The following is a 24447-nucleotide window of genomic DNA, read 5'->3' on the forward strand; positions in this document are numbered from 1 at the left end:
CATGTTGGCACACAAAACCCGGTCGGTTCTTAGTGCTATCCCTGTAGCTCATCAATTATTTGAAAGTGATTTTATAGTGAGCAGAACCAAGAAAAACAAAACACTTTCTATTAACAATTTGAAAAAAGAACATTCAGAGTGGATAGTGATGAAAATCTAAGAACAGAAAACCTTTTAACTGCTTACTAAAAGTTAATTCAGTTTTTCACAAAAGAGTTCTTGTCTGCTTTTTGCCAAGGCCATGCTATCAAAATACAGAAGAGTATTACCCCATCTGATCCTAGTGTCACTTTTGCTTTTTGGGGTTTTTCACAGAGATGTGAAAGCTGTTTTCCTCTGCTAATATTGCTTTGAAGTACCACCATCTTCTTTTATTGTTTAGTTAGAAGTCAAGAAAATCAGTTCCAGAGTCTGACATTTAACTGACAGTAGGAAAAGAACTGGGATATGGGCTATGGGCGTCGGGCTGGGGTCCCAGTTTCTCGGGTGGCTGTTGCATGCCCGGTCTGCCCGCTGGCCTTCGCAAGGGGCTTTCCCTTCCCGCTTCCTGCTGTCCTTTGAGCTCCTCCATCACCACCAGCCTTACATTGAACTCAGGCCAGAGACTTCTTAAAGGTTCACTTTATTCCCCAGAAGTTATTAAAATTTCATCCAGAAGATGTTATAGTTTTATAAAGCAAACTAACCATTAACCGAAATTGGATTATTCTGGAAACAAATTGGTTTGCTCAAATTCTTATATATAGAAGGTCAGTTTTACTGTCCTTTAAACTGACCAGAATATAATGTATGCTGATGAAAAAGCATACCACAAACTCCATAAATGTTCATTTACAAGCTTAATTATTTCCATAGAGACATGGGTAATTGTTATTCTGTACCATGAATATGTAAAACTCTACAAAGAACCCGATACTGAATTCTCAGGAACACACAAGTTCCTTTTTGGCTAGAGAAAGGTGTTTCTTCATGATTAGGAAAACTGAAACAGTTTGAACATTTTCCATTAAAGTATTATTAACAATCATATTTGTGTATGTGTGTGTATAGTAAGTTAAAGTCTTTTGCCAATTACAAAGTGACAGTTGCAAAGAAGTTGCCTGTATAGGAACTAATATAGTTCCCCCTAGTGACAAGAATTTTGCAAAAAGCCAGGGTGTTATTGCAGTTTTCCACATCAGCATACAAATTCATGGCAGCAAAATTATAACAGCCTCAATGCTGAGGTCACTTCTTTCTTTCCTTTGATCTGGACAAAATTATCTTCTTAGTGCTATCTGTTTATTCTCCTTGGGCCAACCCTGAACTTGTTACTACTCCTTCCCAGTAATACTTCTCTGCTTGCCCCTGTTCAAGACAGCTGGCTCTTTGCATAGTAACTGGTGTTTCTCTTATAAATCCAGGAACATTCTTTTCTTTTTTTTTTTTTTTTTAACATTTATTTATTTTTGAGACAGAGACAGAGCATGAACAGGGGAGGGGCAAAGAGAGAGGGAGACACAGAATCTGAAACAGGCTCCAGGCTCTGAGCTGTCAGCACAGAGCCCGACGCGGGGCTCAAACCCACAGACCATGAGATCATGACCTGAGCCAAAGTCGGATGCTTAACCGACCGAGCCACCCAGGCGCCCCAGGAACATTCTTTTCTAAAGAGTTCAGGGCAACAACTCAAGTCCCCATTTAGTTCTGGATAATCTGAGTTCCTTCCAGGGACTCCATACAGAATACATAAATTAAAACTATATTCTACTTTTAATCTATTTGGAACATAGGCAGTTACAAAGCACAGTTTGCATGTACATTTTGATGAGACATAACTCCCAACACACACACATAGATTTCTACCCGCTTCCAGGGGCTTCTGGGTGGCTCAGTCGGTTGAGTTTCCGACTTCGGCTCAAGTCATGATCTCACAGCTGGTGAGTTCAAGCCCCGTGTCGGGCTCTGTGCTGACAGCTGGGAGCCTGGAGCCTGCTTCAGATTCTGTGTCTCCCTCTCTCTCTGCCCCTCTCCCACTTGCATTCTGTCTCTGTCTCTCAAAAATAAATAAACATTAAAAAAAAAAAATTTCCACCCCCCCTCCAAACACACACACACACACACACACACACACACACACACACACACACACTCCCTGTTTTCTTAAAATCATTCCTTGACAGTAAGATTATATATTACATACTTATAACCATAGTTTGCTTAGACATTGTTGAATCTCCAAGTTTTGATAATCTAGAGAATGTCAGTGATCATCTTGGTCCATATTACTACTTTCCTTGTGTCATTTCCTTAGGATAAATTCTCATGAGTGGAATTACAGAGTCAAAGGGCATAAAATAGTAAGTAGAATAAAAATCTCCCAATGGCCACTCTTTATCTGATTTTCATTCAAGACTTTTTGTTGATTTGTCCTTTAGTATCACAACAAAATGGGACACAGGAAAAAATAAAATACGCAGATCAAACAAAGAAAATTAAAACAACCAGTTGCAACCAAGAAATTACATCATTTGAAATTAATCTGAAGGAAAAAAAGTAAGGAATTTTTTTAAGTTTGGATTTTGATGTCTGACTTTTTAATTTCAGTCTGTTTTAAAAGTTTATGTAACTGTTCCCTTTTCAGTTTATGACTTCATAAAATATTTATAGTTGGATATTATTTGGGCCTTCTCAAATTCAGTTCCAGAAAAACTCTTTTTTTCTGCAGATGAATTTGTGTTCTTTGTCTTGTCAGAAAACCGAGTCTAGATAACTGTTGTTTTAGAAGAGCTGTTAGAAACATTAGGCCAAATACATTGTCTGGTGTCTTCTACTCTTTCCAATTACTTTAAATAATGACAGAGCAAGATAAAGATTTCAAGATAAAAAACAACAAAGTGTTTAAATTCTAAGGAACTTAGGTCATCTTGGTTATATACAGATTATAAATCTTAATAAAAGATTTCCCTCTATAAAGAATGAACTAAGAGATCTTGTAACTTTGTATTTGGCCTAAAGTGGTAATTATTAGTGAACCAGTGAGGGGGTTTTCTGTGAGTTTGGTACTCTCACTTCTGTGCTGGCGTGTTTTTGGTCTTATGTAAAGGAACACTCTAGGGATTCAGACTTACTTATGTCTATCTAGTAATAGTACAGACTTGAAAATTTATGAAAGAATATGAAAATCCTAGGTCTAATCTATATTCTACAGGGGCTTCTTGATTATAGGTCTGAAATGGTGATGTTTACCACATTTAACTTCTTGGAAAATGGCCAAGGAGATTCATTGCTGTTTTTAAAACGCTAGGGTAATATAAATGGGTTACTACTAAAATTCCCTTACATTATAGATTTAACTGGAAATTGTAGTTTTCTTATTGCCAGCACTAGACCTAAATAAAGTTCAGATCCTAGCACTGCTCTTGACTCTGTGACCTTGGTCAAGTTGTTTAACTTAAGAGCTGATAAAAAGTGACACGTGTAGTGCTTAGTATGTGTCCAGCAGTGTCCAAATCCTTTGCTATATCAACTCATTTAATTCTTGCAATAAGTCTCTAAGGTAGGTACTGTTATTACACTTATTCCCATCACAGATGAAAAAGTAAAGACACAGAGGGAGGTTAAATGACTTGCCTGAGTGAGTTGAGCAAGGCATCAAACCTAGGTGTGGTAGCTCTGAGGCCCTTCCTCTTGACCCCCCCCACCCCCCCACCCCCTGCCAGCAGAGATTAAGCGAGACAGTCTTTGTCAAAGTGCTTTGTAAACCACAGGAATCTATGCAAGTGAAAGGTCATATTGTGTCTTCGGGTCCTAGTTCTGGTGGCGAGTGGGAAAATAGTGTCATTCATCAGAACAGCGTTTGCTATCATTGTGTGCCTTTGCAGTGTGACCAACAAAGCTCAGCATGAGGGAGTGATCACGTGACTCTCCTGATGCTCCTGTGTAAGCCTCAGTCCAGGAGGTTATATCTGTCAGAAGAAGACTCCCAAGTCTCCTGACTCATGCTCTGTGTTAACTTTTCACTTCGTTGTCATCTTAAGCATGTGACCGGCACTACATTTTTGCCAGTGATGTTATTAACTGTTGGTTATGTACCAGCAGAATAGATAGCAGATTTCTTATATTCCTCACTTACTGGAATATTGTTGTAACTTCCTTTCTCAGGTACCAGGAGGACTTTGATCCACTTGTGAGAGGGTGTTCCTGTTACTGCTGTAAGAATCATACTCGTGCGTACATCCACCATCTGCTGGTGACCAACGAGCTGTTGGCTGGAGTCCTGCTTATGATGCACAACTTTGAACACTATTTTGGTTTTTTCCACTCCATCCGGGAAGCACTAAGAAGTGACAGACTGGCACAGTTGAAAGAGCTCATCTGCAGGCAAGCGTCTTGAGACCTGGCATACACAAATCAGACTTTTCACACTGAGACTGCCCCACTGTTTTCACACAGGAAGAAGAGAAGGAGAAACAATCTTAGCTTTAATTATTTGTATTTGAGAATAAGGTGTACGCAAATAAGGAATGTTGTATCAAACTCTGCCTCCATGAGAAAGGAGATTTCATATAAAGACTTAAGTGACCCCCCAACTGATCAGAAAGAATTAAACCATGACCTTTAATATTTCAATGCTAACTTTTTTTTTTTTTTTTTTTTGAGAGAGAGAGAAAGAGCGCATGTTTGCGCATGTGGGGGCAGGGGCAGAGGGAGAGGGAGAATCTTAAGCAGGCTCCATGCTCAATGCAGAGCCTGATACGGGGCTTGATCTCACAACTATGAGATCATGACCTGAGCCAAAATCAAGAGTCAGACACTTAACTGACTGAGCCATCCAGGTGCCCCTCAGTGCTAACTCTTTTAGTCAATGGAGATTCGTTTAGTCAAAGACGAAAGCTTTAGGTGAGAAGGGACAGCCTTGAAGTGGGGTTGATGAGATTACGTGGGTTCGTTGAATTAGATTAGAGCTGGAAAGGAGATGATTGGTCATGAGCAGCATGACTTCTGTAGACATATGGCTGTTGACTGTAAAAGGCATCTAGCTGATTTAAGAGCTTCCTAGTTTTAATTCTTATATTCTCAGGGCCCTCTTGGACACTTCTGCCTTCCAACCTGCCCCAGTACTGCAGTCAGTCAGAAAAGGTTCTTGGGACTTAACCAGGCTCACATCTTCATGGAATGTGGGGCTCACACATTTCTCCTATGATCAGTTGGCCCAGGATACACTCTTTCATTTGACCACGTTATCCGTATGTGACTTGTCTCTGTCCATGCAGTGGCCTGTTATGAGCCGAAAAGTTTGCCCAGATGTTTTTGTCTGGTCATACAGATCCACTATGGTCTACCCTGGGCTCATTAATAGTCTAAGCACATAACAAGTGTAGCCCCATCACTGCACATCATTCACTATGTGCCCACTTGGATGGAGCCCTGGCCTGGCAATTACAAGATTGGGTTTCACTTCTACTCAGCTGTGACACCTGAGCAAATCACTTAACCTCCCCTTGCCTATTTCCTCCTGAACAAACAGGGACAGGTATGGTGGACAGCACCACATGACCTTCTAAAATTCCATCCAGCTCTAATGATTGGGGAGCAAAAAGTTTTAGATTGGAGGCAGCCTTCTTGTGTCCTGGTTTATTGATCACTGTTGGCCTGGTGAAAAATGCAGTGGGCAAAATGCTAGAATCGGGCAATAGTAGAGAAGTTTGCGAGCCTTGAAAGAGGTTAGCCTGTGAATTCTGAAGTGCTTGGTGAATTGGCATCAGATCCTGAGGCTGTGAAACCTTCTTGGGGCATCTCTGATTCTATGAGTTTTCTGCTCTCACCAAAAGAGTGACATTCATGTTGATGGTGCGACAGGTAATTTTCATTTTCTTTAGGCTTTTCTATATTTGTCATGTTTTCTGTAAGAATATATATACACTTGTGTACACACACAGTTTTTGTAAAAACAACAGAACCAAAAAGATGCCTTTGTTTTTATAGGAGCATGGAATATATTTGTTTTACATTATTAGAATATATTTTGCTGTTTGTTCATTTCAGTGGGCATTACTGAACATTGTGTTTAATTATTATGTGGTTACTATATTTTTAAGTGTTGGGTATCTATATGTTTTTCTTTTATTAATGGTTTAGGAAGGTTCATAGCATTCCTATAATCTCTCTGCCATGAATGGCAAGGGTACTTATGAAAGAGTTTCTGCTCTCAAAGAGCTGATTGCTTTGAAATAGATTAGACTTATTCATATGTTTGTATTCCTGTTCAATGTCATATCCTTTGTTGGAGGAATATTAATAAATATCCCAGAATCCATATAAAATTTATGAGTTTTATTTATGTTCAAAACACTGAATATTCTCCCCAGCATTGTTCATTTTTCTGGGTCTTTTTCTTATTAGCACATTTGAAAAAAATGTTTCTTTCCTTTAATGTAAGTCTATTAAAGTCAATAGCCAATAAACACTTTTAATTAAAAAAATATGCTGTCTTCTTTTCTGTAAATAGTAGTGAGTCTCTTGAACAAAATATTAAATTTCCATGATACTAGAAATTTTCTCCACTGGAAAAAAGATTTTTTTCTACATTTATTTCATGTGTAGTCATTGTTTTAAGGGCACTTAATGCTGAATGCAGAATCCAAGGAGATTCAACAATGTACCTGTCTCTTTAAATTATATAATTAGGGGCCTTAAGACCATGCTAGCACATAATAAAAATAATAATAACCACAACCTAGGGAGCATTTTTAATGTACCAGGTACCTTTGTAAGTGCTTTCCATATATATCTTGCTGACCCTTAGAATGAAGCTGTGAAGCGCTGATATTATTATTCATCTGTTAAGAACGAAGTTTCAGGAAGGTTGAGTAGCCTGCCTGGGGGCCTACCAGGCATTTCTGGAAGGTTGAGTAGTTTGCCTAAGGGCCTACCACTAGTCAGCTCCCAAGTTCAACTTCAGCGGCATCTGACTAAAACTCTGCGGTTAACCATTACACTAAATAGCTTCTTGTGACTTGCCCCTGGGTTGAGGGGGCTAAGGGAAGGGAGGAGAGAATAGAAGGGCCGTGTGGCCTGAGGTATGGGGTGCTTCTGGAGCTTCACTGCAGCCCAGCCCTGGCTCCCACTCCTCCAATGGGGAATGGCCGATATCAGCCTATGTAGTCCACAGTCCCATGCTGGCACCTGTAGGTGCTCAGCGTGAGTTGCCATTCCATGTTCCCCAATTCCTTCAGCCCCCAGTTTGGGGACTCTAATCACGTCCTGAATGGCGTTGAAAGGGTTGAGGTCTGTGATCAGTTCAAGTGGACTCGGGGAATCAATAGGAGTCTGAGGTGTCCTAGATGTCTTGGGGGAGTGGTATGTTATTCTCTGGGAATAAAGGGAAAAGATTCTTCTAAAATATTTTTTAAGCCAAATACTTGTGTAATTAAAGCATTTTAATAAAAATTTCAAACAAAGATCATCAAAAGGTCAAGATTAGAGTGTGTAAGCAACTATCTTATCCAGGATGGTTTTGTTTTTTTTTTCTGTCCAGGCAGCTTGGAGCTCACTGAGAAACCACAGAGTTAAATGATTATCCTGTGCCTTCCTGATTAGAAACAGGCTGCTCTCTGCAGTTTGATTAGTCTCGCTCGTAGCTATGGGATTACAGCTTATTAAAACTGACAGTGCTATGGAGGGCAGGGAGCCGGGAAGGTCAAACTTACATGCTGAGCCAGCCACCAGCAAGGCTCTGCCTTTACCTGAAGGTTTTGTGTAATTGGCATTCATTTTAATATTCTTTTTCATTTCTTTCCCTTTTTTTCAGCGTTTGGGTCTCATCCTCATTTTACTTACACCTTTTGTCTCCCTTCTTTCTTGGGAGAGTCCCTGACTTGTGACCACATGACCCAAATAACAGTGGGGGGGAAAAAATCGAACCCAGTGTAAGCAACGTAAGTTAGGGTAACCATACATCCTTGTTGCCCATAATAGCCCTGTTTTGTGTCTCTGCGTCCAGGCATAATTACCAACGGCACCCTCTTTTACCCTTAAAAGTGCCTTAGTTTGGATGACAAATTATATGGTTACCATAATGAGGGATAGAGATGGTCAGACCAGAGAGCAGGTGCTTTGCTTCATCTAAACTGGAACAGCTGCTACCCACCTCTAACCAATCGCTGCTGTGGGTCCACTGCTGTCAAATCTTCCAGTGTCTCAGCGAAGACCCAAATCTGGATTTTCAGAAATCACACGATTTGTAAATGCTGGTTCCATTTTTAAAAAATATTCTGCTAGCCAAACAAATCCTAGGTGTACTGAGTTTGCAGCCCCTGGTTTAGAATCTGGAGGGAAAGCTTTGACATCTTTAGCATTTTTAAATTTCTCAGTGACTCATCAAAACATACAGAAAAAGCACCTCTGGTTTCTAGCTCCGGCAGCTGATTATAGATTCCCAGATTAAGAGATCCCCACATTGTCCCAACTCCATGGCAGGATCCCCCGAGAACTAGCACCATTCTAAATCTGCTCAAAGGGAAAAGAAAGCATCATCCTGTTCAGCCAATTTTATGGATGAGAACTGTGAGCCCTGGAGAACGAAGACCAGCAGTCAGTCGGTCTTTCAAGGAGTTTAAACAGACACACGTTTCTTTCCAGTTACCACTTTGGCTCTCCTACATCATCCTGTATTTTCTGCTGAGTGGTGGCCTTCCAGGGTCAGCAGTGATTGCCCAGAACTTACTTTCCAATGATTCTGACTCACAAAGCCGGCTGGGACCGGGACATACGGGCTCCTATTGCACCTTCCAGCATTAATAGCAATAGTCCTAACACAGTGAGGGTGCAATTACAGTTTGTCAAGTGAACGAATATTCTTGTAGCTGTTGAGGCATCCTCTTCGGATTGTAGCCAGCTGAACACTGGTTAGAAGTGACTCGCACAGCAGTGCGTGGTAGGACCTAGGCTGAATGTCTCATCAGTGGTGGTTTTATGTCTCTCTATGCTAGGCAAGCTCCCAGTGACCTGGCACATTTTTTTCCTTCTTTTACTTGGTTCGCTTTGTACCATTAGCATCTCCTAGTGCTGGCCTCAAAGCAATTTCCTCTGCTTTGACAAGAGGAACTCACAGTGAACTTTTCTTTTGTTCTCATTCCTCACCATGCACTTTGAGACCAGGCTGAAGTTGCCAAGGAGTTCAAACGACCCGTGCTTCTGCCGGTATGATTCAGAGGGATTAGCACGTCCTCTCTGCACACTGTCCCTGATGTTCGCCTCCTTCCCTGAACTGCTGTCCCCTGCTGTCTGCTCCTTTGTCTGAGAAGCATATTTTCTCTTATTATCACCTAGTTCCCTGCCTGTTTCGAATGGCTTCAGCTCGCCTCCTAATGAAATCAAGATGTTGGTATTAATGGTCTTCTCTTTCCTAACAGCTTAGAGTCACTTCCTTTTGTTTAGTCCTTTTTCCCTTCCCTCCCAAACCACACACTCATCTCTGTTTCAAATAAAAATTTCCTAACCCTTTCATAACTACTGCTTTATAGCTGCTAGCAATAAGGCACAAGAGGGAGGAGATAAAAGTAAGTGGAGAGAACCCAGAAGGTGAGGGGGTGAGGGATCCTCCAATAATTGAGAAACAGGGCAAGCGTCTTTAGGAGGCTTCTTGTATGAAGAAATTAGGTCAGATTAGCCCTCCAGACTGAACGTTATAAACCCAGTAGTCTGGTGAAGTTTTCCTGTAGTTTTTACGGATGGAATGGAAAAATGGTTTCCCCTCTGAGGATCTGTTTTCCTTCCAAATAGTTAAAATCTTGTCTAGCAACATCCCAGTGTCATTTGCGTTAGCCATAAATCCATTCATAAGATCCAGTGACATAATAGATGTAAGAGTTTCTCAAATCACGCCCCCAAAAGTTAAAATATTTACCCACATAATCCAGCATTTCCCATTCCCTACTTACTTATTTTTATTTTGGTTTAACATTTGGTTTAACAATAACATTTCCATCATAATTCCATTTATCATTCCCCATGCTGAAGAAAATACAAGCTATGCAAATATCCTCAGTTCTCCCCACCTAGTAATTTACACATCAAAAGAGAAAAAAAGAGAGTGACAGAGTATGTTCGATTTTTTCTTTTTTTATCCTATGTCTGATTTTGGTTAGACTCTCCAATTTCATGTTGTCTGAGTAGAAAAGTTGCTTCTAGTCACGTTGAAAAAGTCAGTTCAACTTTACTTTTCCACTCAAACATTCAGCTATTACCACAAATCCCACGTGTCAAAAAACAGATTTATTCTCTCTTATCAACCACACTAGTTCTCCACTGCAATTTCCTTACCTCTGTCAGTGGCCTCTGTCTTCTAGTCAGTCTGGTAGGGAAAAATGATGAAGTGGCCGACAGGACTGGTAGGGAAATTCCAGTCCCCATCCGAAGACTCCCCTTCCGGGTTCTTCTTCCTACCTTGCTTGTTGCGCATGCGCGCCAAATTACTACTAATGCGGAAGTAACAGACTATAAATTGTCCCCCATGCTTGCGCTCCGGGGCTCCGGGCTCAGACCTCTGGAGAACAATCTCCTCTGAACCCACCGATGTGAAATAAACCTCCTGCCTTCCAAGATGCCCAAGTGCTGCTTGGTTCTTCCGCCGGGTGATCCAGAGCAGGTTTCGTAACATTCGGTTCCCTGACCAGGAAACCCAACCGCGCTGGCCCGTTGTTGCCACCGGTTTGGGAAAATGGTGAGGCGATGATGGAACGAGGAATCGCAGCGGAGAAGGTGCTCCCTGCCTGATATGCGTCATTCTCCCACTTTGTCGCCTCAGGCTGGCCCCGCTCTGCCGTTCCCGCTGGGCTCGAGGAGACTTGGCAGGTGAGGACCTGGACCTGTCATCGGATACCGGTAACGCCTAGGGCCCCTGACCCGGTCAGACCCACCCGTCAGGGTGGAAGGAGAGCCTGATCACCTCCTGTAGACCTTTCAGAGGTCTCACAGGTTGGGATTCCCAGGGAGGGAATGTATTAACCTCTGGCCTGAATGTGTGAGTGAATGTGCAGTGCAACCTGGTCCTCCAGTTGGGACTGAATCTGTGGCTCCATGGGCAGGTACCCTTAAGGTCCCCAAAAGCCCAGGGAGTCTGAGTGGGCCTGTCTGTGATCCCGTGGTGAACGGCATACAGTTTATGGCAAAATTGGAATCGTTTCTGATCCTAAGTCACAAAGCTGAGACCGCTACTGCAAAGCGTCACCTAAGTTACTTGGGAACATGGCCAGATGGGCACCTAACTGGTCTCCTCATTAGAGGGGGCACCCCTACCCCTCTGTCTTTGCAACTCCGTCTCACGGGAACATTATGGGGTTGGGAACAGAGCAAAAAAGGGGTTTTCAGGAGATTATGGAATTAAGATGACCCCCGGCAAGTTAAGGACCCTATGTGAGTTGAAATGGCCCACTTTTGGTGTAGGATGGCCCTTTGAGAGAACCTTAGATGTCCCAACGGTTCACCACATCCAGCATGTTGTCACTGGGGAACGAAGTCACCCTGATAAGTTCCTGTACAATGACTCCTGGTTAGAGATTGCCCAAACCCTTCTCCCTTGGGTGTGATTTACCTGCAACAAACAGGGACAGGCTAGGGTCTTACTCGCCTTGACAAAGCAGCCCAAGAAAGGTCAACAGAAGTCCTGACCTCCACAAATTCTCACCGGTGACCAATCTTGCCCCTGCCATATGTTCCCCTGAGACTGTCAGCACCTAACCCCCCAGTTCCCAAAAGTCTGCCACCTTCGGTCTCCCCACCACCTCCAGACTCGGCAGATCCTCTCTCCCCTAGACCAACAGCCAGATTGTGCCCTCTGCCAGGCACAAGTGCTCTCCAGATGCTGGTCCACATCAGCCAGTACCAAGAAGCTCTCCTCCAGGGTATCCATGGGCCTAAGAAGCCCATGAATATGCTCAGCAGCAAGGGGAATCCCCCAGGGATTATTATGAGAGGCTACACCCTGTTTGATTCCGAGGCACAAAAGAACCACGACAAAAGGATGGGGAAGGTCCAGCCACCAAAAGGGGGATGGCCCAGAACCTCCTTAGAAAGGGATCAGTGTGCCTACTGCAAGGAGAAAGAACGTTTAAACAATGAATGTCCCAATTGGGAAAGTCCCAGAAACCCAGCCGATATGCAGAATAACCCTGCAGAAAAGACCTCATAGGCCTAGCAGGAATAGATTCAGATCGAGGGGGGCCAGGCTCACTTCTTCTTGGCCCCTATGGGTCCACGGTCAAAATAAAAGTAGGGGGCCAAACTGTGACTTTTATGTGAACTCAGGGGCCACATGGTATGGCATGAATTCCTCTACCTACCTGAGTGCCCTATCCCTCTCCTTGGCGGGGGTGTACACTCAAAGCTGGGGGCCCAAATAACCTTTGAGCCAACAGGACACACCAGCATCATGTCCAATTGGACAAGAAGAACAAGTCCCCCTCATAATGGCAATCACTACAGCAAGAAAGAAAAAATGGAGGCTATTCTGCACACAGGTCTAACCGGGTGGCCCGCCCGAATTCAGGGCTGCCTTCCCCACTGTCTGGGCTGAGGACAATCCCCCTGGACTTGCCCATAACCAGGCCCCTGTCATTGTAAAGTTAATCCCAGGGGCTCAATCGCAGAGAGAGTGGCAACACCCCCTCCCACCAGAGGCAAGGGCAGGCATCCAAGAACACCCTGCTCTTGCCAGTCAAGAAGCCAGGAGGAGGGTAGCAACCAGTTCAAGACATACAAGCTATCAACAAAGTAACTGTCTCCTTGCACCCAGTTCTCCCAAACCCGTACACCCTTCTCAGCCAGATCCCAGACTCTGACAGCTGGTTTACTTAAAGGATGCCTTCTTCTGCCTCCGCTTGGCCCCCCAGAGCCAACCCTTGTTTGCCTTTGAATGGACCGAACCAGACACAGGGCGTCAGATGCAACTGACTTGGACGCGCCTCCCATAGGGGTTTATAAAAACTCCCCTACCCTCTTTGGGGAGACACTGGCCAGAGACTTTGCTGGCTTTCCAAGGGAGGCCCCACGCTACACCCTTCTCCAGTATGTGGATGACCTCCTCCTTGCCAGCAATACCTAAGAGAATTGTACAGAGGGCACAAAGGCCCTTAACCTGGGTGCCAAGGAGAGGGATAGGGCACTCAAGTAGGTAGAGGAATTCATGCCATACCGTGTGGCCCCTGAGTTCACATAAAAGTCATAGTTTGGCCCCCTACTTTCATTTTGACCGTGGGCTCATGGGGGCCAAGACTCAGGATATCAGGTCTCATAAAAAAAGCACTAGAGCCAGAGAGAAAGAAGGTCATCAGCTCCTTACCCCAGCCCCAAACTAAGAGGGGGCTATGAGAATTCCTGGGGGTTGCAGGATTCTGCCAAATCTGGATTCCTGGGCTCTTGGCAATAGGAAGAATAATCTCTTGGTAGGACTGGATTGAGAACCCCCTGTCTGGACAGAGGGGGCCGAAGTCGCCTTCCTAGAGATAAAGGCCACCTTGGGACAGGCACCAGCCCTTGGCCTGCTGAATATAAAAAAGCCTTTTTAATCTCTTTGTGCATGAGAAGGAAAAGGTTGCCCTCGGGGTTCTCATACAGACCGTTGGCCCTTGGCAACAGCCAGTAGCATACCTGTGGAAGAGGCTGGACCCAGTGGCAGCAGGGTGGCCACCATGCCTTAGTGGCCACAGTTCTGCTCATTAAGGGAGCAGATAATCTCACCCTGGGACAAGAACTAAATGTCAAGTTCCCTCATGCTGTCGTGTCTCTCATAAACACTCAAGGACACCGCTTCCTCTCCAACTCTTGGCTACCACAATACCAGGGGCTCCTCTGCAAGATCCATGGGTCACTCAAAATAGTGCAGATGCTGAACCCCACAACTTTCCTACCCTCTGAGAAAGGAAAACCAGAACATGACTGTTCTGAGGTGACCAATAAAGTATTTGCAAGTCGCTCAGATCTACGTGACCAGTCTCTACAGAACCCAGACCTCACCTTTTTCAGTGATGGTAGCAGTTTTATCACAGAGGGTGTTCAAAAGGCAGGGTATGCAGTGACAACTACAGATGAAGTCCTAGAGGCCAATGCCCTACCTGTGGGATGGTCAGCACAGCAGGCTGAATTATATGCCCTAGTCTTGGCCCTCACCATCAGTGAGGGCAAATGATCTACACCAACTCGCAGTGTGCCTTCACTACCGGGACAAGAGGTACACATACACGGGGCAATCTACAAAGAGAGGGGCCTCTTCACCGCCGTGGGGAAGACCATCAAAAACAAGGAGGAAATACTAAAGCTCCTCAAGGCCATCTGGCTTCCAAAAGAAGTTGCAGTTCTGTACTGCAAAGGACACCAGAAAGGAGATGACCCTACAGCACGAGGGAATCGTCTGACAAAGCAGCCAAGATAGCAGCTGATAAGGAGGTATAGACATGGCTCTCTCCTTTATCCATGCCATGACCCCCCCCTCCAGGAGTTCAAAGAAGAAATTGTCTCCCCATTTGGCTTACCGGCCACAATCCACAGCGATAATGGGCCTGCATTTGTAGCGGACTGCTTACTGGCCTCAAAGCTCAGGGAAAGTAGAGTGGATGATTCACACCCTCAAGTGAACCTTAGCCAAGTTCTATCAGGAAACAGTCCTCCTGTGGCCAGACCTGTTGCCCCGGCCCTCCTGCATGTTCATTGCACACCAGGAACTAATATATGGGAGGCCCCCTCCATGTCTAGGGAGCCTCCCAGGTATCTTACACCAAATAGGGGATAAGAGAACAACTTCAAGCTTTAGGGGCCACCATAAATGAGTTACAATGTTATACCATAGAGAGGGCCCCAATCTCATTAGGATCTCCTGTACCGCCCCCTCTCACCAGGGGACTCAGTCTGGGTCAAAGATTGGAAAAAAAGACCCTCTCAAACCACAGTGGATTGGGCCTTATACTGTTATTCTGACCACCCCTACTGCCCTCAAGGTTGCAGATATCACTCCATGGGTCCACCACTCCAGAGTCAAGAGGACCAATCCTGAGGAGCCCCAGACTTGGAAGTCTGACCCAAGTTCGACAAACCTGCTCCAAGTGACCTTCCAGAGAGTCCTAGATTCTTGGGATCTTCAGCCCTGCTCCAGTCATACCCCAGAAGCTGGCTGGTCTATATATGGCAGAAGCTTGAAGAATCGCCAGTCCTATGAAATAAATAGACTGTCCTTACTCCTTGCCATCGGATTGGCAGAGCTTGCCCCAGGAAGCTGGGAAAACAGTGAGAGGTTCCTGTTTGCACTCTCATTGCTCTTATGGGTAGGATGTTTTGTTGGTATTGGTTGCATCAAGTCTGGGCCCCATTTGTAAACCTTCAGCCCTAAGGCCCAGGCTAAATGAGCGGTGTTGCTACCTGTCCTCCTAGGGGCAGGAATAGCCATGGGAACAGGGACTGGCTTAGGAGGCATAGGCTCTTCTGTGGGACTACTCCCTAGTGTCCTTGCTGAGCCAAATAAGTTCCCTGGCAGGAGTTTCCCTCCAGAACAGATGGGCACTTGACCTCCTCACTGCCAAGAAAGGGGGCACCTGCATCTTCCTTGGAGAAGAATGTTGTTACTTTGTAAACCAGTCGGGAATAGTCACAACCAAAGTCAAGGAACTAAGGGAAAGGACCAGCCCATAATAAATGAAGATGATGCCTTCTAATACAGCCTATATCTATTTAAGGGGGCATCAAAGCAGGGGAATGATAGGGAAAAATTATGTTATAAGACGGCCGACAGGGCTGATAGGGGAATGCCAGTCCCCACCGGGTTCTTCTTGCTACCCCTCTTGCTACACACCAAATTACTACTAATGTGGAAGTAACAGACTGTAAATTGTCCCCACGCTTGAGGTTGGGTATCAGACCTGTGGAGAGTGATCCCCTCTGAGCCCACCAGTGTGAAATAAACCTCCTCCCTTCCAAGATCTCCGAGTGCCACTTGGTTCTTCTGCTGGGTGATCCGGACCAGGTTCCATAACAAATCCATCTGGAAACCTGTTCCTTGGATGAATGATAGAACTCATAGAAGGGATGGGGATGGGATATTTTAAGGGAGAGATCGACAAGACTTGATGACTGGCTAAACAGCGTGATTCAAGGCTGATTTACCATCCATCCTGCCCTATGTCCCTTTCAGTCCTCCCCCATTCCTTTCTTCCTCCTTTACATATATCATTCACTGCTACTAGGCTAAGCTGTCGTAAATATTATCTTCTGTGGGATACTCTTTAACTAAAAACCATCAGTGGCTCCCCAGTGCCCTCCAGAGCAAGTCTGGGCTGGCTGATGAATTCCTAGGCCTGTCATAATCAGACCCTATCCAATTGCTGTGGGCGCCCACTTTTTCCCAATGGTCATATCCTAATCGTACCATTTTTCAAGGTCCAGCCAAAGAACGAAATCTTCCATAAAAACTTGCCGTTCTAGAATCCTAGACTCTCAGGATTGAAAGAGGAGGGGCAACTATTCTGGTTTTCCTTGTTCAGAAAGGCATCACCAACCAGGGCTCTAGGTGTTTTGTTTGCTCAGGTCTTCAATCCTGTAAGCCTCGTCTCCCAACTATGAGCTCTGTGAGGGAAGGGTAATTCCTCACAAAGGAATATCCCCAACCCTTGCCCCAGCTTACAACAGTTGTGTCCACTGAAATAATTAAAGGGGGAGAGTGAGACTAGTTTTCTTCCCACCACAGGCCTGCAGTATGCCTTCTGCTCCTCTGTCTTTAACGTAGTGCCTGTCCTATCCCTCGTTGCATTACAATTTGTTCAATGATTCCTGTGCTTTAGCATACCACCTTCTTTACTGCTCATGGCAGACCTCTGAAGTTGATATTTTCCCATTTACAGAGAAGAAACTGAGACTCGGAGAGGTTAAGTGACTTACTCAAGCATACAAAGCAGGAGATCCAGGATCTAAACGGTGTACTATGACTCTGAAGCCCAGCATTTTCCTATTTTGCTTCCTGACCTCCCCAAACTACGCTTTTCTTACACAGAGCATCTGCTGTACTTCAAGAGCAAAGGCCAGAGGTAGGTAGAGGCTGATGTCTCCTGTGATCACCTCTCTTGGTTGTCCTCTGGGCTACCCCCATCATTACTCCCTGGCACTCCAGAACTGGTAAGTCAGGATGACTTAGTAACTGTTTTCTTTTCCCTTTTTTGTTCCCTGAAATCTACAGCTGCATTTTAATGATGAGAGGACTGAGGAGTGACCCAGAGATTGTAATTTTGTTTTGGTCAAAGGCTCATACATTTACATACAAATGAAAAGCAAAAGGACATGTAAATTGTAGAAAGGGGGAAAAATTAGCCTTGCTCCTTTTCAGAAAGAGAATTCTTTGGTGACGTGGAGAATATAATTTTAGAACCAGAAGAAATGTTACAGATCATCTATTCAACTCCCTTATTTTATAGAGGTGGAACCCAGGCCCAGGCAGTGTGACTAACCCAAAGTCTAACAGGAAATAAGAGGCAAGGCAGGAACAAGAGTCTAGGTTTCCTTTCTCAGCCCCAGCCCTTTTCCATGTCCTATCTCTTGTTCTGCGTTGACGCATCCTGAGTACTCTAAAGCAGCTCCTACATGCTTAGGAACATATACTACATGCTTAGGATGGTTAATTTCATATGTTGACTGGGCTAAGGGATGCCTAGAAAGCTGGTAAAATGTTGTTTTTTCTCATGTTTTGAAGGTGTTTGGGGAAGAAATTAACATTTGAGTCTGTAGACTAAATAAAGAAGATGCTCTCACTAGTTCAGTCCAATCTGTTGAGGGCCTGCATAAAATAGAAAAGATGGAGGAAGGATGCATTTACTGTCTTTCTTGAGCTGAGACATCTATCTTTCATGGATCAGTGCTCCTCAGGCCTTCAGACTTGGATTAGAACTTGTAGCACTGGTCCTCAGTTTCTCTGGGCTTCCTGCTTGTGGATGGCAGATCAGACCTTGGGACTTCTCAGTCTCTGTAATCATGTAAGCCAATTCCTGTAATAAATCTCTCCTATCTATTTATCTGTCTGTCTATCTATCTGTCTGTCTCCTATTGGCTCTGCTTCTCTGGAGAACCCTGGAAGAAATTATTTCACCACTCTGGCACTAGCTATAGCTTCCTAGCTGCTGGGATAACAGTGATTCTTGAACATAGTGGTTATTCTATTTGCAGATACTTTTTTAGAAAATTTTTATAGGAATATTATATTATTATTGTTTTTAAGTTTATTTTGAGAGAGAGACACAGCATGAATGGGGGGGGGGGGGAAGGGCAAAGAGAGAGAAGGAGAGAGAATCCTAAGCAGGCTTTGCACTGTCAGTGCAGAGCCCAATGTGGGGCTCAAACCCACAAACCATGAGATCATGACCTGAGCTGAAGTCAGATGCTTAACCACTGAGTCACCCAGATGCCCCATAGATAACATTTTTAAAAGACTTCATTGACATAATATGACTCTGGGCCTCATGGAAGTTGGCAAAGATGTCTCAAGCCCTTTCTAATGTATTATGCCATTTATTATGCCATAATGTATTATGCCCTCTCTGCCTATGCCCAACCCATAATTATAAAGGACCCACTGATTTTTATGGGTTGCTGGTTTGTATCAGGAGAGGAGAAGGAGTGAGCAATGGTGCTCATCTTCCAGGATCCTCTCAGGTAATTCTATCTTTTTCTCATGGGTCCTTGATGGTCTATGGAATTTAATCCAGCCAAAAAGTACATAAAAACCAACATCTTGATCCTTGATCAAGGATTTCCCATATTTTGTCACCAGGGATATGCTCAGTCACATACATCTTCCTCACCCTAATTCTTTTTAGTACCTAGTATTCATTTTTACATCCAGTCAGTATCCACTTTTAAATAAGTGTCAGGCTGTCTTGACACTTGGGATTCAATGACAAATATCCCACAGAGAACATCTGCCTTCCTGAAACTTTCAGACCAGGAGCAAACTCCAAAATTACATGTATTCTACAGAATTAAAAAGCTTTATTTTGCTCAGGTAATCTACCAAATCAGGGGAGGAGGAGTCAAGATGGCGGAACAGCATGGAAGTTTTTTGTGTGTCTCGTGTCCATGAAATACAGCCAGACCAACACTAAACCATCCTGCACACCTAGAAAACTTATCTGAGGATTAACACAACAATATGCACAAACTGAACCACAGAATTCAGCAGGTACGCGGCATGGAGAGGTGAACTTGGGGAGTGAGAAGCTGTGGGAAGGGAGGTGCTTTGCGGGCGGAGAGAGGACAGAGATGGGGTGGCAAGGGGGTGTGGAGAATACGGGAAAAGCGCCCCTCCTCAAAAGCAGCTGGAGAGAAAGTAGAAAATTGGAAACAGCTACAGGGACTAAACTAAAAAGGGAAAAAGGAGAAAGGAGAGGGTTTAATTCCATTAAGACTGTAAACAAGGGGAGCACAAAGTCTGCAACTCTGCAGCTTGACACCTGGTGGTGCTCTGGTGGGAAGGGCGAATCCCCAGGAACAGAGTGGGGTCCGGGAGGTTCTTGGGCCACACAGGGAAAAGCGGTTCCACTGCTGGAAGGACATTTGGTAGAGACTGTTGAAGCCACCTGGTCCCAGCAGACCCCAGAAAATGGCCACATTCACTGGTGCTGGAACAGGTCATTAAGGGTGAAGACTGGTGCCAGATGTGTGTTGTGATTTTCCATAATCCCTAAAATGCTGCTGCTACACTATCTGGCAAACTTCGGGGGTGGGCTGGCACCTGGCTGCAGTCTCGGGGCACCGGCAGCGTTCCTGGGTGCAGCCAACATTCAGCCATTGCTCATTTGGCCATTGCTCGGTGAGACCCTCCCACAGAAGGGTGGAAGGGGTCAAAGCCACAGTCCTTCAGACGTAAGGGGCCAGGGAAAACAGCCGCATCTGAGACAAAACTCGAGAGAGAGGTACTGCCTGGGGCCTGGTCACGGACAGTGAAAAAGTAGGGAGTGGACGAAGGCTGAAGATAGAGGATAGGTGCGCAATTGCTGATCGGGGAGAACAGAGTTCCAATACTAGAGACTTCCCACGCATGTGCATACGCACCTATGAGAGCCACAACACTCCACCCCAGTAGGCTAGCAGCGCCATCTAGTGGCGAACAGAGCTATTACACTGAGCCCTGCCCAACTGGGCCAACCTTGCTCTTCAAGAACACAAGTCTCACCGTCTACTTAGTTTATGGACTATAAAGCACTTCATAGTCTGACTTCTATGGGAAAATGAAGTAATTTCAGTCCTATTTCAATCTGTTAGGTCCATCTATTCAATTTTCTTTCTTTTTTTTTCTTTTTCACTTCTTTTCTTTAATACAGAAAGAGAAAAAATTCATTTTTATTTTCAATTTTAATTAAAAATATTTTAATTTAATTTTTTACTATATTTTTTACTTCTGTGTAAATTTTTTCAAATTCTATTTTACTCCCATAATTTCATTTTAGTCTACTTCAGTGTATTCATTTTTTCAAATTCTCAAGTGATTTCCTCTCCACCCCCTCTTTTTCTCTAATCTGTCAAACCACTTTCAACACCCAAACCAACACACCTAGGATCTAGCATCATTTATTCGATTTGTGTGTGTATGTGTGTGTGTGTGTTTAATTTTTTAATTTTAATATTTTTTTAATTTTAATTTTTCTACCTCATTAATTCCTTTCTCCCTTCAAAATGACAAAATGAAGGAATTCACCCCAAAAGAAAGAGCATGAAGAAACAATAGCCAGGGATTTAACCAACACAGATACAAGCAAGATGTCTGAACCAGAATTTAGAATCACGATAATAATACTAGCTGGAGTCGAAATAGATTAGAATCCCTTTCTGCAGAGATAAAAGAAGTAAAAACTAGTCAGAATGAAATTAAAAATGCTATAACTGAGCTGCAATCATGGATGGATGCTGTGGCAGCAAGGATGGATGAGGCAGAACAGAGAATCAGCGATACAGAGGACAATCTTATGGAGAATAATGGAGCAGAAAAAAAGAGGGAGATGAAGGCAAAAGAGCACGATTTAAGAATTAGAGAAATCAGTGACTCATTATAAAGGAATAACATCAGAATCACAGGGGTCCCAGAAGAGGAAGAGAGAGAAATAGGGGTAGAAGGGTTGTGTGAGCAAACATAGCAGAAAACTTTCCTAACCTGGGGAAAGACACAGACATCAAAATCCAGGAAGTACAGAGGACCCCCATTAGATTCAACAAAAACTGACCATCAACAAGGCATATCATAGTCAAATTCACAAAATACTCAGGCAGGTATGCTGTTCCGCTGCTTTCATGAAAGCAGCAAGGGAAAAAAAGTCCCTAACCTACAAGGGAAGACAGATCAGGTTTGCAGCAGACCTATCTACAAGAAACTTGGCAAGCCAGAAAGGAATGGCAGATATATTCAATGTGCTGAATCAGAAAAATATGCAGCCAAGAACTCTTTATCCAGCAAGGCTGTCATTCAAAATAGAAGGAGAGATAAAGTTTCCCAGACAAACAAAAATTAAAGGCGTTTGTGACCACTAAACCAGCCCTGCAAGAAATTTTAAGGGGTCTCTCTGAGGGGAGAAAGGATGAAAAAATATATATATATGTATACATATCAAAAGCAACAAAGATTACAAAGGACCAGAGAACGCCACCAGAAACTCCAACTCTACAAGCATCATAATGGCAATAAATTAATATCTTTCAGTAATCTACCAAATCATATCCCAACTACAAAAGAAGACTATAAAACTGTCTTAGGAGATGAGAGAATGTGGACAATCACTAGATGACAATATCAGTAGATAAATCAAAATGTTAGAAATGTTTATTATTCGTTCTCAAAGGAATAGAACTATGGACCAAATCAGTGAGGTGAGTTTGCCTCTGAGCTGGTGGCTGGGTCACTCCCACTAATTCAGTTTGCATGGTCTCCCTGGTAAGACTCCCAACAAATCCATAATCCCTCAAAAAAAGTATAATCATTCCCTTTTTATATTTGAGGGATTCCCTATTTATATTTGACTGAAACAGTCAAATAACTGCTTAAAATTACTCTGATTTCAGGCATATCTGGCTCTGAAACCTGTGCTATTATTTCTACCCTAACCCCCTCCTCACTGGCGCGTGGGCCTAGGGTAAGCCCCTGCAATGGGTATGAAGACAATATAACCTGCCTACTCTTACTAAATGTGTTTTGGGACACCTGGCTGTCTCTGTCAGTGGAGCATGTGACTCTTGATCGATCTCAGGGTTGTGAGTTCAGCCCCACATTGGGTGTAGACATTGCCTAAAAATAAAATCTTTAAAACAAAATAAACCTGTTTCTATGGACCCATGTCACCAGATTTTTTTTAACAAAATTCTGAAAAATGTAATTTATTCTTGATGTCTAAGAAGATAATCATGGGAATAGAGACCTTTTCTAATGACCCTGCAATTATTCAAAACCTTTTTGGAGCAGTATCTGGAAATCGAGTATGGGAAGGAGCTCAGACCAGAAAGTACATCAATGAGTACTCATAATGATAACACTGTATATATGCTTTAAATTTTAGAAAATAACAAAAAGGTATTTAAATCCATGTCTCATGAGAAGGTCAAGCTAAGTAATTCTGGTTTTTAAAAGGATGTGGGTATATGGGTTGAAGTGACTGCAAAATAATTTACTGCTGGTTTCCTTGTGTGATTCTGAAGTCCATAACAAGATCCTAGCTATGTAGCCACATTTGGAGTGTTCATTTGGAGATTAGAAAAGCAAAAAGGTTGTCATTTCATAGTCTTAACCTGTTTAGATGCTCAGTGATATTTGTTGGTGAACGATCTATTCATTTCACAAACCTGTATTGCCTGCTTATGTATCCCACATTGGCTAGATGGTGGAGACTCAAAGGTGAAACTGTCAGGGTTTTTGCTTTTGAAATCAGAGGTTACTGGAGAAAATAAATGCTTCATTGCAAAACAGTACAGTAATCACTTTGCTGGTGGGATATACAGAGCACCATGGTATAAAAGTGTGAAAATTTTTCTCACCATGTTTTCTGAACCAAAATAAGAACATGTAGTTTGATGAGTGCAAATCTACTTATGGGAGCAGAATTGACTTGGTAACTTAAAAAAGGATGTATAGAGTTTTACCAAGGGAGGAATATTCCAGGTTAGTAATTAAGTGGTCTGAGAGCTCCCCCCAGATTTGCCCATGTTCTTTCCACAATGCCCTGTTGCCTCTGATTATCCTTCTGTTATTTATCACTGACTCACTTAACCACAATTTACTGACTGACTAGGGTGGGCAGTGTAAGTGATACAAAAGCAAAAGATCATTGCCTTTTTTGATAAAGCAAAACCTAGAACCTGCCAAGTGTAGCACTGGAGGAAGGTGATGCTCCCTGAGGGGGTAGCCAGCTGACACTAGCAATTCCAGTGTTCTCCCTCTGAGATTTAACCTCCTCTGGAGCTTTTAGGCGGTCTGTTTCCTGTGGGCTTCTCTCGAAGAAACACTGGCTCAAGCTGGATTTGAAACGTTTGTTTCTTTCCCAGAAAGCAGTTGAAATTTCATTTTTTTCATGTAATAGAGCAGATTTAGACTTACAGTCTTTACCCCCCCCCCCCGCCCCCTTCAGCAACTGGGGATTGATACAGAGTGGGAACACGGGGGAGACTGGCCAACAATTGGGTGTCTGCTCCAGAGCTAGGGGGTGTGTTGCAGCCACAGTCCTACCACTCCTGGAGTCAGAAGTGATTGATGTATTAATCAGGCTCAGCCTATCTCCAGTATCTCCTTTGCAGTGAGTTCAACAAACAAGACCCTCTCCATTCTTTGACAGTAACATTAGACAGCAAACTGGTGCCATTTTTGTAGTGGTAGCCAGTCAGTTCATGGCCAGTCTTGTGTTTTCTATTCTTATCTGTTCCCCTTACTCCCACCTAGATTATTTTAAAGAAAATCTCTGACATTTTATAGTTTCATTTGTAAATATTTCAATATGTATCTTTAAAAGATAAGGACTCTAGGGGCACCTGGATGGCCCAGTCGGTTGAACGTTTGGCTTTGGTTCAGGTCATGATCTTGCAGTTCGTGAATCTGAGCCTCACATTAGGCTCCCCGCTGTCAGCGCAGAGCCTGGTTGGGATCCTCTGTCCCCTTCTCTTTGCCCTTCCCCCACTCACACACACACTCTCTCTCTCTTTCTCAAAAATAAATAAACATTAAAAATAAATAAAAGATAAGGACTCTTTAAAAATGTAAACACAGTAGTATTATTTCACTTAAAAATTAATAGTACCTTACTATAAGCAAATACCTAGACAGTATTAAAATCTCCTCCATCATCTCGTAATTTTTTACAGCTGGTTTGTCTGAATCAGCATCCATGTAGCTACTGACTGCTTGAAGTGTGGCTAGTCAAAATTGTGATATGCAAGTGTAAAATATACAACAGATTTTAGAAACTT

General features: G+C 43.5%; 1 protein-coding gene and 2 long non-coding RNA genes across 8 annotated transcripts in view; 2 read left to right on the forward strand and 1 right to left on the reverse strand.

The window, feature by feature from the left end:
- QTRT2 (queuine tRNA-ribosyltransferase accessory subunit 2) overlaps positions 1 to 6461 on the forward strand; it is a 25815-nt gene extending 19354 nt beyond the window's left edge. For all 5 annotated transcript variants that reach the window (XM_053220886.1, XM_027060883.2, XM_015075314.3 and 2 more), the window contains 2 exons: positions 2418 to 2535; positions 4144 to 6461. In XM_053220886.1, coding sequence (XP_053076861.1) covers positions 2418 to 2535; positions 4144 to 4375 — 350 coding nt within the window. In that variant the 3' untranslated portion in view covers positions 4376 to 6461. The remainder of the gene's footprint in view (positions 1 to 2417; positions 2536 to 4143) is intronic.
- On the reverse strand, positions 4285 to 10693 carry LOC128315182 (uncharacterized). Of its 2 annotated transcripts, none has more exons than XR_008297672.1 (3): positions 10306 to 10693; positions 8132 to 8198; positions 4285 to 4420 (listed from the first exon to the last, which is right to left on the reverse strand). It is a non-coding gene; the product is annotated as an uncharacterized LOC128315182 (long non-coding RNA). The 2 variants fall into 2 exon arrangements; XR_008297671.1 differs by having other exon boundaries at positions 8132 to 8309.
- Positions 10694 to 10699: 6 nt separating this feature from the next.
- The window catches only part of LOC128315181 (uncharacterized), a 100308-nt gene continuing 86560 nt past the window's right edge, over positions 10700 to 24447 (forward strand). Inside the window, exons 1-2 of the long non-coding RNA XR_008297670.1 lie at positions 10700 to 10836; positions 16866 to 17048. This is a non-coding gene — a long non-coding RNA (uncharacterized LOC128315181). The remainder of the gene's footprint in view (positions 10837 to 16865; positions 17049 to 24447) is intronic.

The sequence above is a fragment of the Acinonyx jubatus genome, chromosome C2, assembly GCF_027475565.1.
Source record: "Acinonyx jubatus isolate Ajub_Pintada_27869175 chromosome C2, VMU_Ajub_asm_v1.0, whole genome shotgun sequence".
NCBI classification, from domain to species: domain Eukaryota; kingdom Metazoa; phylum Chordata; class Mammalia; order Carnivora; family Felidae; genus Acinonyx; species Acinonyx jubatus.